We start from the raw sequence: 17,311 nt of genomic DNA, 5'->3' as shown, positions 1-17,311 counted from the left end.
AAACATAAACAAGAGAGTGTGTGTGTGTGATAAAAGGAAAAAAAAAAGAAGGGGAAAGGGTTTAATAATCACAGTGTATACCATGCATGCCTACATGCACAATGCGTTTTAAATACTTTTTTTGGTAGGGATTGGGATATGTACGGACAGATAGACAGACCAGACAGATAGCATGATTGATTGAATAAATGATACCCTCTATCTATCTAATATCTCTCTGTTCTTGATAAAGAGAGTCCTTGTTAACTTGCATATAATTATAATGAATAGATAGAATTCGTGGTAAACGATGATGAATATATTAATGCCTTCCTCGTATACATAGCTGTTTCCTTCCTATACATGTAGACACTACTTAGAACAACCAGGATGGGAATTTAACATTGGCATATTGTATATCGTTTTCAGGAGAAGTGGGGGTCGTGCTTGATTATTTATCTTTTATTTATTTATGGAATGTATATACATACAGACATACATGCATCATGCGCATTACATTGAACTCATTAAATAAAAATCTCTGGAACCATCTCAGCGTAACCTCGTCAAGTATAGATAAATGTCATTATTAGCCCTTCGCATTGTATTTCTCATTGAACGCGTTCACGGCTATATAAAAGTCAGTCAGTCAGTCAGGTTATCTTGAGTTTAAAACGAGTCCTCGTACCTATGGCAATCTGCTTATATAGCCAATTCCTGGAACTTTCGTCCTGGACCGGAATAAATGGCCCATTGGCACCTCCCTTCAGTGTGATGCTCATCCCTGTCCGCTCTTTGGAGATCGTTTGGATGTCTGTGAGCTTGATATCCCACTCGGTGCGAAGCTTCTGCGAGCGCACGAGCATGATCCGGTCGTACGTCAACATCACCAGCATATCCCGCCCCGGGAGCTCAAGATGCGCGATGTAGTCTTCGTTGAAATACTTGCCGTCATCCGTGGTCTTGAGCCAGAATTGTCCGAGAGCTTCGCGCTGAGAATAAGGTCGCACAATGCCGTCCATGCCGATAAACCGGGTAAGTCGGACGCGGTCCAAGCCTTCTGAATCGAAAACAGTGGTAGTGTTTCGAACACCCTCCGCAAGATCTGCCACGGCCGTTAGTATCAAAGGCTAGTGAAAAGAGAAGATATACATACTGGAAGCAAGATCAAAGGCTCCAATAGCCGGCTTGGTGACGACTCCCAGTACGCCCTTACCAACGCCTTTCATAAACCCTTGGAAGCCTTCCTTCTCTGCGCCCTGAAGTGGATGGCGGGCTAAGCCCCCAATACCACTAGCCAAGCTGGCTGCGAATGCGTTGCCGCCAGAGGTGATGCCGTAAAGTGCATGTTTCGGTCTGTTCCGCGCCTTTGACATGCGCCTCTGATCCTGGAATTCCTTGTCGAGGGTGGCCGCTGCAAGTCCCTTGGACATGCTTCCTGTGATCTTCGCCATACTGTCGGAGAAACCGAACACCGATTTGCGGATGAAGCTGCTGGCACCCTTGGCGATGCCATAACCCAGTTCCTGCGGCCGGTCTGTAACGACCAGTCCCTGGTATGGCTCGTAGAAAATGTCCGCCACACCGGAGCTGATGTTGTTAAACAGGCCTACAGGATTTCCAAGGAAATCAGCGGACCCGATGACGACATGGATCTGGCGAAGGAATTCCTGGGTATAGTGCTTTCGGATATTGGAAATAAGCAAGGGAATGGAGACCCTAGCATTCTCAAGCATCAGTGCGTTCAAGCGGATTGGCGCGTCATTCACGTTTCCGATGGACATTGTCATCACATTGACGAAGAACATGAATGGGTTTGACGGCTGCAGTTTGTCTTCAGCGTTTACCCGCTCCGTACGCATGAAAGAAATGTCCACCTGCATGGGTTGCAAGTGCAGGAGCTCGAAATAGACGTCATGGCCAGCGTCTTCGTATTTCGGCTCCGGAATGTCCAGGCTCTCATCGCAAAGCTTCCCTTCTTGCTCCTCAGACCATGAAGCACCTGGCACTTTCGCAAATTCGATCATGGCAAATACAAAGTCTTCGTCCAACTCCAGAGTCATCTGCTGGAGAAGCACTGTGGCATACTTGATGTACAGCACACCGTACGAATCATCCTTCACCCGCGTGACCATGGCCTGGAATATAGGATGCGCCTCCATCTCCTTACCAGTTTTAGGGACCACACTCGGGTACAAGAGAATCGGGAAGATGCCTCCGTATAGCTGGTTGTCGATCTGTATCCACTTTATTGTCATATTCAGCGTCTGATATACCATGGACTCCCGCAGCTTGAGCTCGATTTCGCGGAAAGTGCAATAAAGCAGTTCTTTCATGGTCTGATTGATCAAAGATATGCCCACACCACCTAAGCGGAGCTGAGCTTTGAAAGTGACGTCCGAATTTTCCTCTTTGACTTCAAAGCCCGACGCAACGCTTGTTTGAGACGTCTGTGCCTTCTGCTGTCTGTAAAGGCTCTTGGATTGTTTGAAGTTAGAAAGAACCAATGTCTGAGTAGGCCCATCAGCAACTATATTGAGGTCAATGATCTTTTGACCTCCGTTGGCAGGAACTCTCATAGGAATCAGGTTTCCAATTTCGGCAAGTTTGATATGTCTTTCCTTCCCGTTGCAGGTCAGCACGAGAGACTTGTTCTTCGCAGCTGGATAGTCCCAGGCATATGGCATGATGCTCCGAGGTGGCAGCCGGTAACGAATTGGCCGCCACCCACTGGTGGTCTCTTCCTCATCTTCCTCGACGTTGGGATTCTGGGGTTCGTCAGTAGAGAGTTCTGCACGTACTGTAGTTAAATATTCATGACACTTACAGATTGGAAGAACATGAATTCCATGTCACTCTCATTACGCATAGAGAATGGCCAATGCTTAGTCTCCATGCTGAAGTGAAGGAACAGCGTTGCTCCTTCCATGACGATCTCGACTTTGATAAGTCGCTGTCGCTGATTTGCTTTGGCGAGTTTTACATGTATCGTGCCCACATCGACGATGTTGAAAGGAGACGACCATTGGTTATTGACGCCTGGGAAACACAGACATAGCTGCTTCTCTGGGACCTGACGCAAAAAGCGAAGAGGCACTAGATCGCCGGCTCTCATAGCAATAACGTTGGACGAGCCAGGTTCTCTAACGAGGAGATCCTCGCTTAATTTATTTTTGAGGATGAACCTGGGGGCAACCGTGACAACCTTTGTCAATTTGTACTTGCCCTCTCCTTCTGTGACGGACACTCCAGCGTGGAATTCCGATCTGCTTGTTCTTGAAGGGAGTACAACCTCGAATGTACTGCCAATCGCATCAAAACTCTGCGGTTTGCTCCAGGCTGAGTCGCCGACCTTCAGAATAGATCGGTTTTTCGGGTCATCTGTGGGATAAGAATACATGTACGGGAGCGCCCGTCCACCGTTCGGGTCGGTATTGATTCCTTGCCCCGCTGATGACCTTGCGGACTGGAGGAAACCCTTGCTTTGAATTTCCATACTCAGCCCCGTCTTGTTAAGTATCAGATACGGACTGTACACGCTGACTTTGAAAGCGCCGCCACTATCAGGAACATTGTAATAGTGCAGCTTTAATTTCAATTGTATGCCCCGCTCGTCCTTCAATGACAGGACATCCTCTCTTCTGAAATCTTGCGCATTGCCATTGATAATGGCGAAGTCACTTTGCTTGAATACTGTGTCCTGTAAATCGATGCTGAGAAGGAGCAAATGTGACAGCTCGACGACATGCACGGGACTGACTCCACCCTTCCGCAAGAAATTGGTCCAATCCTTCCTTGTGTTCTTGTCGTAGATGCGATATTTAAAGTCATATGGAAGCAGATTTTGGATCTCGACAGGGGCTGAAATCCGAATCTTCATGTGTGGATAATGATTGGTGAGAGGGTCGTTCTTGTCGTAAGATGCATTCATCTGGAAGTAGAAAGGAGGAGACTGTTGCCCATTTTCACTCAGACATGTGATGGTTCGCGTCGGTCGCCGCAAGAGGTCCTTCCAGAAGAGCTGTTCGTTGGACCAGTCATATCCGAACCCTTGATCGGGCCGAACAAGGAGGTGATGTAAATACGCGGATCCAACTGGTGCAGGGCGAGCGTCACCAGGGAGGATCTTCTCGATCTTCAGAAGATGACCTTCGTCAGGGCTAAACACACCCAGCTCAACCGGTATTTGGGTATTGTTCTCGACGAGCAAGGGAGAGCGGAACGTTATATACTTGACGTTGTCTGTACCCAACCTGACATCGACAAGCAACTTATGCAGGACCTTGTCTTTCCTCGGCTTAAGGTTGTACAGTGTTTCACCTTCCCGAATGACAGGAATACGGTTGACACTATCGAAGCCGCTTCCTTCAAGCTTGACACCTACCAGACCCGCGTTGCCTTCGGGCGTAAGATTCTCACGCATGGCGGTAGGATCTTCGAAACGCCATGGATATTCCTCACCATCGCTGAGTTTCGCTGCTGGTCCGCCCTCTTCGGTCCCGACATCTGCCCACACATGAAGGTCAAAGCCGGTATAGTTGCGAATCCGATAAGGAGCATCAGCACCTCTTGGTTTGGAAAGAACATCCTCATCAGTAGACAGGACTTGGAGCGACTTCGATGCAAGGGCTATAGTCGCAGAAGTGACCGTCAGCTCCAGTGTCTTGTGGGAATAGGCCTCTATCGATAGAATATCCGGATTCAATTCTTTGGCCATGTGGAACCCAAGTTGCCAAGGTTCAATTAAAGGTTCCCAAGCCGACTTTGAAAAGTTGTACACGTTGATGAAGGTATCAAAGCTGGTATCTGCATTCATGGTCGAGGACCAGTCTCGGACATCGACGTTGAATTTCTTGACACTCCAATCAAGCAATGGCAATTCGTGCAAGTCACCTATGAGAATAACTCTGATGCCGTCAATCTGAGCGCTGAGCTCTTCCCGTTTAATGATTGCTGATTGTTGAGGTGCAAGCCTTTGCTCGGGAGCGAACACGTCAGCGCGGACTTGGCTCCCTCTTGAAGCAACATCTGTCGACTTCTGCTTGGCTCCAGCGGTTCGTCCCTTTGAAGATTTCGCATCATCACCCTTGATCTCCTTGATTTTCTTTGGCTCATCGCCCTTTCGGGCTTGCGTGCTCCGCGTGGTCATTTCAGATACCTTGTTCATGATCTGGGTGGCAATAAGAATATCTCGAAGTGACAACCGCAGGATCAGGGGTTCAACATGCACGTCGATATTGGTCATTGTCGATCCTTTTTCTTGGGGGCGGCTATCCAGGGACATTTCAAGGGTAAAGTCATCCAGGATCCGGAGCCTACTGGTTTCAAACTTGTCCATGCGACAAAGGAACATGCCAACCTTGTTGATCTGCAGAGTCGAGACATTCTGGTGGGAGAAAAGTATCTGCTTCGTGCCTAGGACAATAGCTTCCGTATTCGCGATAGTGGGGTTCGCGATCAGAATGACCTGAGCATCGACAATGTCGGCTCTAAATGAGACTGTCATCTGGCCTTCTTTTGGCGCAGTATCTTGACCCGACGAAACTGCAGAAGACCTGTCTCTACTGGCAGCGACACTCGAGGTAGTGTCAGACTCCGAGGTTTCATCAACCCCCTCGACCTCCATCGGCGCCTCTGTCGCAAATGCCGCATTTGCAAACGACTGAAGAGCAACCAAGTAGTCCAATGCGAATATAATGCGCGGACTATCAATGGTGGTCATGACAATAAGATGTTTATCAGGCCCGGGAGACATTGAGATGTTCGCCATAAATTGTTGCTGGACATCATTGTTGATGAGAGACATGATTTTCCTGAACTTGTTGGTCTCTTGCGCGCGGCTGTCTCTGATCGAAAATGAATGGATCAGGAGCTCTGACTCCAAAGCCCCGTCACTCAGCATGCGTACTTTGACCCTCGTGTCGTTCAATGAGAACTTTGATAGACTGGAATCTTCCAGTCGACCAACAGGCTGGTTTTCCTGGGCCTGGATCAATTCTAGGCCGATGCTATCGACCTTGAATATCATGTCAAGTTTCACCCATGTTTCCTTGTCCGAGTCAATCTCAGGCGCCTGGTGGGTCAGCTTCGACTTCTCTTTGGCTTCGGAGGAAGCTCTGACTGGCTCTGTCGTTGCCGGTGGAAGAGCCTGCATAGCTTCAAGTTCCTGTTGCTCACTATCTGGGGTGAAAGCTCCCGGTACTGATTTGAAAATTTCCAGCAGGAACTTGAGCTGGGTTTGCGATATCCTGAGATTTATCGGAGACATAGACCCTTCCGCTTCGATATCTGGACGCGGCTGGTTTGGCTGATGTTCGAGATAACATACACTGAAATCCAGGTTGACCTTCTGGATCATCTCCAGCTCTTCGCTTGTTCCATCCTCGAAATGGAAAGCAGATGTGAGGCAAATATTGCGAATTCCCGTAGATATCATGTTGACAGCAGGGCTACCTTTGCGGTCATCTAAGGGAACAAAGGTATTGCTGGCATAGATCTCACCCAGATGAGCAGTGATCGTATCCCGTGGGCGGTCATCTTTCATGACTTGGGGGAAAACAAGGATCGGGGTCCTAACAACTATATCAAATCGCATGCGCGAGGCATTCTCCTGTAACTGGTTCGCTTGGTTGGCCGCAGCTTGACGGGCTGCGTTAAATATTGCTTGCATCTTGCCAAATTTCACCAGGAAATTGACGATCTTCCTGTAAGGCTCCTCTAGGAAGTTGATCTTGATAGAGCCAGATCTCAAAAAGACCTCCGAGTCGTAGCCAGGGTAATCTTCCGTCTCGGGATCAAATGTTTGATACTTAAAGTCGGCGAAATCCTCTCCCTCAATCGTTAGGAGTCTGCGAAGAGCCGAATCGTCTGAAGCACCCGTGTTCACATCGTCGATCAATGTCAAGCTTCCAATCCGAGACTGGATTTGCATAGTCCGGCCAACCAAGAAAATGCCGACATCCGCAGTGTTCAAACTCAGCGTCGCCAGTCTAACCCCATCATTGTTGAGGATCAGCGCAATACTCTTGAGGTTCGACTTGATACGAATCTTCCCGGCTTGCTGTGGCTGCTGCTCTTCTTGAGGGACGTTCTCAACAGCGCTGTCTGCTTGTTGCGGAGCAGCTTTTGGCTGATCAGGGTTAGTGAACGTGAGCAAAATGAAGTCCAAAAGCGTGAGAAGTGTTTTCCTGGTAACGATGACATTGATCGTAGAGACGGCGATGTCCAGATTCGTATTAATGCCTTCGAAGGTCGATTCGAATTCCGGAGACTCTGGTTTGACACGAACAAGTTTCAGATTGAACAAGTCCTTGTCTTCCTCTGCGTTGAACCCCTTCGAAGAGATGATCTGCTTGAACTCGGGAGCTGGGTTTTCTTCAATATGATCATCTACGCTCAGAGATTTGAGAAGCAATTCAGCTACCATGTCATATGCCCGCGTGTAATAGTCCAGTTCGAAGCCTTCCGCCACCAGCTCCACCAACAATTGGTCAGGGTTCTCGTCTCTGGGGTCAGCTCTGAATAGCGAGCCGCGCAATTTACCGACAGTGAATTTGAATTCGAAGTCTCGTCTGTGCAAGCTAACTGGCCTTTCGGTCTTCTTTGTCTGACGTTTGCCAGAATCTTCCACATCGGAATCCACGTCGACAAGCGGAATTTCTCTCGTACTCGACGGTTGGAACGAAGATGATCGCGCTCTATTAGCGACAGCCGTGGTCTTATCCGCTGGCTTTTCGGATGGATCCTTTGACGAGGAACTCGACTCTTCATCTTCTTCATCAAAACGCGGGATGGCAATGTCGATCAACTTCATCAAATTCTTGTACTTCTTGTCCGACATGGACGCATGCAGCTCCGGAAGATGGCCAGAAACCCGCGTTCGCGTAAGCTCCGTTGATTGTGGGACGATACAGAGCTCGAGGACAAAGTCAACGTTGATACGATCAATGATGTGGAAGTTCTTCGAAGGCACATCAGAAGTAAGCTGTGACTTGGTTGCTTCGATCCCGGGACCAATAAGCACCTGGGTCGAGTCGAGCTTGATGAGGAATTTGTCGTACAGGAGGTCCTCAAGCTGCTTGTAGTCTTCTTCGCTATATTGCCTCTTCTGCTTGGCCTGAATCTCCTTCATGGTCTCTCTGTCGACCAACTCACTGTTGACACTGATATGACCGGCATCGAGGATCAAGCACATAGAGCTTTCTCTCGTAATACTCTCTGGAACGATGATAAGAGGCGCTTGGAGATCAAAGTGGGCGTCCACTTTTTTGTGCTCTTCCAGCGCAAACTCCAAGCCGGCCCGAGTCTGTTGTCGGATCTCCTCCACCGTAGCACCTGCGGTGTCGAGAAGGGCTCCGATAGACTCCATATGCCGTTCCGGAGGCTTGAAGAAGCGCACAACTTCCACGAGGAATTTTGGATTGTAAATAACCTCGATACTCTTTAGCTTAACTTTTATGGCCGAATCGGCGTCACTGTCAAGTGGATTCTGTTCGAGCTGGAGATGGAACAAACTGTCTTCTTCATCCACATATTTAGTGATTTCCTCAGCATCGAGGTACTGAGCTTCTGAATCTTCGGAATCGCTATCCTTGGGTTCGGGGAGCGAGTCCTTCACTCGGACAATCTGAGGGAAGAGGCTGCCCTGGGTGGTTCCGTCGTAGACTCTTAAGCCCCCTAGTTCCAAGTCCACGAAGAAAGAATCCGGCCTCTGCAGAGCCTTGGCCCTGAATTTATCAAACACCAGCTTCATGATCTCAGTCGCGGCACCGTGCGGATCACGCTTCAAAGTCAAGCTACCCGCGCGGAGACTCCAATTGACTTGAATCTTGACGGACTCTCGGGGCAGTTCAACGCTTTCCGCAAGGGCCTTTTTCTCGTCCCAGTCAATGGCATTGTAGAGTTCCTGGCGCTGCTCCTCTGTCATGGTGGTATCGTCCTCCTGCTTCTTGGAGCCCCAGATCCACTCAGACCAGGTTTGCTGTCGGGCTGGCTTCTGCACCCCGACGTTCTCCTTTCGCAATTGATTCCTTGCCAGCGATCGCCAGAACCGAAGGTCTTCGTAGCTATACTTTCTTTCGAGTCGATCCGATTCCGCCGCCTCGTCAGGGGATAGCGTCTCCCCTCTCTTCTTCCTCTTAAACAGAGTGATGTAAGCAATTCGGTCATCTCTTCGTTCCTTAATGTAGTCCCAGGTCCATCGGCGGTTCCGCTCATGAATCTTACTCAGAACGGCGTTGCCAGCAAACTTCAGCCAGGCTCGAGGATCCTCCTTTGGACTTCTTGCGGGCCGGAGTTTCCTGTATTCCTGGTGACGAATGAAGTAATGGAACAGATCCACTAACATCAAGATGTCACGGTATTGATCACTATCCAGGACGAAGCCCAGCTCATCAAATAGAAGGCGTGCCTTTATCCTGGGACGGTCTAGCTTCCCGGTCTTATCCATCTCCAGACCGGCGCGACCGCTGACGGGACGAAGCATGTACTGGTTTCTCTCATCCAGCTCGATGCCTTCCTTGAGCTTCGACATCAGCTCATCATAGCTGATTCCCTGGGCCTCGGCTCCAATGTCTGCGCCGCGACCGGTTCCCAGCAGCTCGGCGTCGGTATTCCAATAAACGGCCAGGGAGCCCAGAACAGCCAGCTTGTGCGTTGTGCCCGATGTAGACTGAATGAAGGTAGGGTTCCACTCAGAATCGGTGCTGACCGCACTCAGCTCCTTCAGCGTGACACCGACGGCAAAGGGATGGCCAGGGGAAGCGATCGAATCCTCGTACCGGAAATGGACGTTCTTGATCGAGATCTGCAGATTATCGACAATGGCCGTAATAAAACTCTGCGTGAAGCTCTGGTTCCGGCGTTGTTCCTCTTGGCTCATACCCTCCGTGTTCCGCTCCCTCAGGAGCTCTGCGCTTTCCAGCTTTTCCATCTTGATGGCGTGCGTCCTCTTTTCCTCCTCCTCTGGGTCATAGTCCACATCTTCCCTGGGCGCCGCCAAAAGAAAGACATCCTCGATATCAACCCTGACGGGCTTCCCTCGCAGGTTCGACCACGGGATGGACAGGGTCAGCTGGCCGAGGTGGCCACCGACGACGTTGAGGGGCAGACGGAGCTGGTCCAGGGCCTCTCTTCGCAGCTCGAGGTTGTGAAGCTTGACATCGCCAGACCAGATGCCAATGTTGAGTTGTTTGGCGTCAAAGTTCTTGACGTACATGCCCAGGAAGCGGTTGAGCAGGTTTGCAACGACGCCCTCCAACATGGCGGCAGGGGGAGGCCGTGACCCAGGCCGGGGAGAACCAACTTAAACCGCTATGCGAGTCACCAGAGGATCAAGTGTCGCACCGTCTATACGGATCGTGCTCGAGGATCGGGGGAAGCTGTCCCGTGGATTGATACTAAAAAATCACGACCAGTCAGCGCGTGTTTCCTGAAGGAACGAGTTTCACGGCATCCCACACGTCATCAGTCACAGGTGAGTAAGCGAACTTTCACAACCAGCGCTCTTTACTTCATCCAACGCGGCCTCTGGTCGATTAGTCGATGGTGGCAAACCCCTTGGATCTCAGTCTGTTGGGGCACTCCGCATCGAAGGCAGCGATCAGAGCTGGCGGGAAACGAGCGGCCAGCAGCTCAATCACCGAACTGCAGAGGTCGAGAAACGCCCGTGACGACTAGAAGCGGGAGTGGAGTTGGGTAGCAAGGATGGGATCGTCCTCCACAATTGCAGGGGCTGAGGACGCAAGCGAGATCTGGGGCATCCGCAGGTCGATTGTTTTTCGCATAGCTGCAGAGCAGCCGCGGGGAGTTTTGCTGGCTGTGACGTCGTCCTTGGCGGCCAGAACAGCCACGCATCCACCAGGCAGCCAGGCCAGCAAAGCAACGCCAGTTCTACGGTGGACAACCCTGTGGGTTTCTCGAATTTACAACCTGAGGCAGAGATTGCATTGTACTACAGAACAGCTCTACGTGTCCGTCTACTGCGGGAATCCCGCATTCAAAGAGACGGATAAAAAAAATACACAGTGCACTCGAATTCTGGAACCGACTAACGATGCTCAGAAGAGTATAGTATCCGCCGTGCCACGTAAAGACAAGAATATCACTTGGCATCTCGATCGAGTACGGCAGTACGACAGCGTAGACATGCAAATGAGCTGCACTTCCATTGGCCTAAACCTGATATTTGGGACTATAAGCCTCGAATATGCTGAATAGTAGGCCAACATAATAATATATTGATATATAAAAAATAATAGGGTGATGACGCCAGCGCAGAGAATGCATGCCACCGCCCAGGCATGCATTGCGGCCTGAGGCAGCACGTGCGGACTCGGCAGATCCGGTCCGCCGAAGAGCAGCGAGACGCACCTCATGCTCACATCACCACTGTTCGGCCTTCCACCAGGACCTCTCCTCCCTCGTCGACACTGCGTCCTCCGTCCCACGAGCCCTGCTCGAGCTCTCGAGAGCCTTTCTACTTCATCTCCACTCCGTAATTCCCCCTCTTCTGCTCTTTTCAGGTCAATTGGACCTGCCGCCGGCTGTCCCGGTCGTTTCCTAATCTTCCCGCAGCTTTTGCTCGACCTCTGTCATCGACCATGCTCTTTCGCACCGCCGCTGCCCGCGCGGCCTTCCGGGCTGCGTCGAGCGCCAATGCTTCTGCTATCCGCTCTTCCATCCCCAGAGGCGTCTTCAAGGCCCAATTGACCTCGTCCGCCCGCCAACCCGCCCGCTTGACCTCTGCTCCGAATCTTTCCTTGGCCGTCCGCCGGCCCGTCACCACCGCTCTGGTGCGCTACAACTCGACAGTGGCCAAGAAGGCAGGACATCTCCCGCCCAGTGTGGTGCCAGGTGCATTGTATGTTAACAGCCGCACAGGATGAGCAGCAGCCCCCAGAGGAAGACGTGGACATGATGGCCAGTATTAAGAGCGATGTGGTACGTATAGAAATCAGGACGAAGGGCGTTGGTCGACAGCATGCTAAGTTGTTTTCGTCCAGAAAACCATCAAGGAGACCTTCTCCCTCCACGAAGTCCCCAAGGAGGCTCTGTATTTCGGTCTGGCCGGCGTGGTCCCCTACCTGGTGACTTCGCTGGACACTGCCTACCTGGCCTGGGAAATCAACAACAATGCCACCACCGGCAGCGGTTTCTTGATTTCCGGCGACACTGCGCAACTCATGCTGCACCTGATGGAGCCCATCCAGGTCGGCTACGGTGCTGTGGTAAGTAGCGAGACGAAGCTGCTGCCGCGACGGCCTCTTGGATAGTACTCTTTTCTAATTTACGAACTATTGATAGATTCTCTCTTTCCTCGGTGCCGTCCACTGGGGTCTTGAGTGGGCTGGATACGGCGGCAAGCACGGCTTCCGGAGATACGCGACTGGCTGCATCGCTCCGGCGGTGGCCTGGCCCACGCTGCTGTTCCCCGTGGAGTATGCGCTCATCAGCCAGTTCTTTGCGTTCATCTTCCTGTACTACAACGACGCCCGGGCGGCTGGTCGCGGCCTGGCGCCTCACTGGTACGGCATGTACCGGTTCGTGCTGACCTTCGTCGTGGGCGCAAGCATTGTCGCCAGTCTGATCGGACGCGAGAGAATCTTGCAGAGCCTTTCCTCCGAGCACACTATGACCGAGAAGATCCAGGCACTCCTGTACCTCCGCAAGAAGGAGCTTGAGGAGGCCAAGCGCAAGGAGCAGGAGGAGAAGGAGGCTTCTCTGGAGTAAATACCTTATCCAGCACGTAACCCTAACGACCACTGCAAGCTTTAATTCGCTCTGTTGGTCGTGGAGTGCGTGCCTGGAGCAAAGGATAGGTTAGGTTAGGTGCCTAGTTTATAGTTTACTGTAGCGCCATCATGGAAATTTCCTTTGTTGATGTAAATTAAGGATCTGTCCGTCACCCAAAAAATCCAATCGTCCAGCTGACGCTGCTATTTCGTTTGTCATAGATCAAATAGCCTGTCCAGAATCTTTCCTTGAATCTGTATGTCAACTTAAATTCGAATCAAATCCCAATAAGATGTCTTGCGATACTTGTATTCCAAGCAGAGGAGTAGTAATAGCTAGTGTAGTACCTGTATCTATCAATCAATCAATCAGAGGAAAAAATCAAAATATTAATTGAGCATGAGCACGTGGCCATCGTTCCATTTTCAATCCAACCAATTCTAGGTTCTATTATTCCAGGTCTGATTATACTCTCGTTCTGGTCTGGTTCTAAGTTTGGACTATTATGGACAATGATTATCGATTAGCCCAAGACAAATAAATGAAAATATATTGTATACGTACAGTACCTACAATATATAGACGTAGTGCCTAAGGCGTGAACTATTTGTACTGAGGCGAAGAGAGGATAGGGCGACATTTATATATTGTACTGTACTATTATTACTACTGCCCACTATCGATTTTGTAATTTTGTCTGATTTATAATACCAGACTTGCTGTAAATTAAATACACTGTAGTGGGTTGGGGTGATTCGCTCTTCTGTATATCGCCGTAGAGTCGTTCATCCCGATCACTAACCTGACCCCTGGGATCGAGCATATATATATACAGCGATGATTATTTCGTGTAGATAGCTTCAGGTATCACTGGTTTTCTCGTTTCCATTCGACCCCTGTCCCAGACATCCGATAGCAGTGCTGCGGTATTCGATGGGTCTTCTCCCAGAAACTTCCGTACAGGCCTCACCGTCGAATGACAATATCCGCCTCGATATTCACCTGCAGCCCTGCTTCACTAAATAAGACCTATTTATATGCTCTTAGAGTGAGAGTTCTGTCTTATTTTTCTTTAAACATCAACATCAAAATTATTAGTGTCTCCACAGTGGTTTATCTTAACCATCAGGCAAGATATACATAAAAAGAAAAAAAAAACAAAAAATATGGGGAAAAAAAGAAAAGCCCCTGCCTGGAATCGAACCAGGATTTCCGGAATCAGAATCCGACGTGATGAACCATTACACTACAAAGGCTTCTTATGTAATCTGGGATCTTGATAAAATTCTAAGTTAGGAAAATATCGTGCAGCAAGGTTGGCGCCTTGCCCTTAGGCTGTAAACCATCCATGGGTAGGAGTTATAATCAAAAATTTGTTTAGTCTAAGTAGTGGAACAGTCTGTATGCTATAGTGATGTGATGCCGAAGCCCGAAGGTCAGCCTACGGACCGAATGTTAGTCAGTCACGCGATCGTATGATCGGGGGTTTTGTGGTCATGTGACCAATGGACCGAACTAGTTAGCTGAAGGTTGACCGTTGAGGGGCGCTGAGTCCTGTCCTTTTGAGACCTCAGTGATCAGTCCAACTATCATCGCGAGTAGTCGAATATAGACAGGCCATATTGCTTTTTTTTTGCTAATATTCGATCACGCTTTACCGCATCTTCTCGAAGGTCTGTATGTATTCTAATTGAAAAACAGCCACGTCACAGTTTCCCTTTAGAATTTTGTTCGTATTCTTCTTTACCCTGAAAATTACAAGAGCAGCAATATCATTCCTTAATCGGGCTGGGGTCCGAAAAGCTAGGCGGTTTTTAAATTACGTGCGGGGTAGTCATGATTGTCAATCAAAAATTTGCGAAGCTTCTTTCAAGAAATGCCTTTGTAGTGTAATGGTTCATCACGTCGGATTCTGATTCCGGAAATCCTGGTTCGATTCCAGGCAGGGGCTTTCTTTTTTCATTTTCGTTTTCTCCGTTATCTTTTCTTTTTCTTTCTACGCAGATATCAAAGAAAAAATTTGCACACGAAAATTTGCGTCCTCATTTCAACAAATGCCTTTGTAGTGTAATGGTTCATCACGTCGGATTCTGATTCCGGAAATCCTGGTTCGATTCCAGGCAGGGGCTGTTGTTTGTTTCTTTTTGCTTATTTGCAGTGAATGTTAAAAGAATTTATGGACGTCCGTCAGGATTCATCCTGGTAATTTATGTAGGGCCTCTTGCCCTCCTTAGACATAGCCCACTTTGAGTAGGAAATCATCTTTTTTTTATCCTTACCAGAGTTATTAATATTAAGACTCCCGACATCCCTTATGTTCCAGTAGTAGTAGTAAGCTTAAGCCTACACGAGTCGAGAAAATTCCCCAAAAGAAAGGGCTCTGCTGATATCATATCACATCCTTGTCGAAGCTCGCGGAGGAGCTTGACCTCGCAATCAGCACTCTGCAGCGTACAGTGTATATAATATGACCGCTTTCGCTGGAAGCCATACGACCGTTCAGAAGAAAGCAGGATTTGACAACCAGACAGTTGGCTGCTATTGCGCAGGCCCAACCGATGCGAATTGACTCGCAACGAAGTTGAATCTGATCCAAAACCTGCGCCTGACATCAGTCACCTAGTGGATTTGGATTGCAATGGCAAAAAAAAAGCGCCACTGGACTAGCTACGATTTACTCCGTAGGTTCTGCCTCGGTGGCAACAACGGGGTGTAAAAGAAGATGATGCTGGCTGAAAAATACTTTAATGGACAGCATCACTTACTTGGCCTGAGCCATTCCCTATGGTAAAAAACAATAGCGGAGAGCTAATAAATTAACGAGGGCGTGTAACTCAGTGGTAGAGTGTTCGCTTTGCACCCAAGTGCCTGCGAAAAGTCCGGTGTTCGATCCACCGCTCGTCCATTCTTCTTTTTGCACTATTCCACAATAACCTCAATACATCTCAAGATCATTACAGCCTTCAAGACTTTTTTTTTGGAGGCTTGTCGCTCAGCTTTCAAAGGATAAACTATTCGCAGTTGTGATCAGTAAGCCCAGTCTCCGGGGTCATCTTCAGATATGTGTGCACTTGCTTTAGCAATAACAACTCTGTACTTTCCCCAGCGATGACAAAGCCTGTAGTTATTAGAAGGTCAGTCATTACAACTCACTTATTTGGACTTTTTGATCTACAGTAGCGCCGGAAAAAAAAAGCGACTTCTGAGAGATTTTTCATCGAAATCTCACTGAAAAAAAGCAGGTTAAACGTGATACTTTTGTTTGGCCTTTGGCCCTCGTGCGGAGCAACATGTTCTCGTCAGTCGAGCCAGCATAAGATCTATGCATAGCCGCTCATATACTATTCTCATGGACACCAGGGGAGAGATGGAATACGTCTTCCTTCGCTACTTTAGTTTTCCAAGAGGGATGGGCGCTCTGGCAGTGTCACATCGTTAACAGTGCGAGCTCATCAAATTTGCTTCTAATACATTAACGAAGTGAATCTATTTTGGACCTCTACTCCAGAGATCTCAGCACCGCCAGCACTTGACCTGATGGAAGTCGTACCAGCCAGACACAAACGAGCCAGCTTCAGATCCAAACTGACATAGGCCGCCAAAGCGAAGCGAAATATGGGAAAAAATTTATATATTAAAGAATTGAAAATCAACTAAACCGTTTTGGGCGTGTAACTCAGTGGAAGAGTGTTCGCTTTGCATACATGGCAAACGCGTGCGAAAAGTCCGGTGTTCGATCCACCGCACGTCCAAATTTTTTTCCGGTTCCGGTGTTATCTGCTTATGTAATAATTTAGTCATCTCCCTTACGGAGTACTCCGTAGTACTCGAGAGGTCTTCCTTTGTAATAGTTCTCGTACAGACTATTTTACTGCATTTTTTCCCCCTCACAGTTCAGGACAATTCCAGGATCAAAAGACAAGATTACATTCATTTTCCTGTCTTTTCTTTCCAAGTTTCTTCTCTATGTTTATCTCATTTATCTGTCTTACCTCAATACCTACCTAATGACGTGTAGAGTGTAGCCTCGGCAGAATCTGTCAACAGTACTCCGTCTTATTGGTGCATGTGAGTTCCCGTACTCCGCCCGGATCTACGCAACCGGGCCAGAAAGGCGAAAAAACGTCAAGCACTCAGCAGTCTCTGTCTGCCTTCTTGTGCCAACTGCGCACATTCGCGGCCCGTCTTTAGGGACCTTGGCGAAGCCGATCCCGTCAGCACAACACTTCTATGTATCATGCTGAAAAATCCCGAGTCGACTATCATCATTATCAGAGAAAAACAATGATGGATCGGTATTCCCCATGACCGTTCGGGAACGGAGACGAGGCTCTAAGATCGGGAGGAATCCCGATTCTTGGCTCGCTCCGCTGGCGCCTGCCGAGTCATAAGAGGCCGAGCCTACCCGGCCGGTCGGCGGATTGCCATTGATGGAAAAAAAGAGTCGCGAAAAAAGCGCCCCTGGATACTTAAGCTAGTCAGTTATTTAGTTTGGGGTCTAGATTAAGAAAATACCAGTGCGCAATAACCAAGTCGGCTGTGGGTCAACTTCCAAGACGGGGATATCCGATATTCGGTTATCGATAATGAGACGATCGAA

General features: G+C 49.0%; 2 protein-coding genes across 2 annotated transcripts; one reads left to right on the top strand and one right to left on the bottom strand.

Annotated features, from left to right (window-relative positions):
* Positions 1-568: 568 nt before the first annotated feature.
* T310_4260 (Vacuolar protein sorting-associated protein vps13) lies at positions 569-10,240 on the bottom strand (the record flags this gene model as incomplete). Its single annotated transcript, XM_013472897.1, has 4 exons — positions 569-609; positions 668-1,084; positions 1,136-2,747; positions 2,807-10,240. The coding sequence occupies 4 exons, from the start codon at positions 10,238-10,240 to the stop codon at positions 569-571; spliced, it is 9,504 nt and encodes a 3,167-aa protein (XP_013328351.1).
* A 1,339-nt stretch (positions 10,241-11,579) lies between these two features.
* On the top strand, positions 11,580-12,708 carry T310_4259 (uncharacterized protein; the record flags this gene model as incomplete). The annotated part of the gene is made up of 4 exons (XM_013472896.1): positions 11,580-11,839; positions 11,904-11,919; positions 11,982-12,206; positions 12,283-12,708. 4 exons carry the CDS (start codon positions 11,580-11,582, stop codon positions 12,706-12,708), a joined length of 927 nt encoding a protein of 308 aa, XP_013328350.1.
* Between the last annotated feature and the right edge of the window lie 4,603 nt (positions 12,709-17,311).

The sequence above is a fragment of the Rasamsonia emersonii genome (assembly GCF_000968595.1).
Source record: "Rasamsonia emersonii CBS 393.64 chromosome Unknown ctg1118621760101, whole genome shotgun sequence".
NCBI lineage: Eukaryota > Fungi > Ascomycota > Eurotiomycetes > Eurotiales > Trichocomaceae > Rasamsonia > Rasamsonia emersonii.
This window is presented reverse-complemented; position numbering and strand designations above follow the sequence as displayed.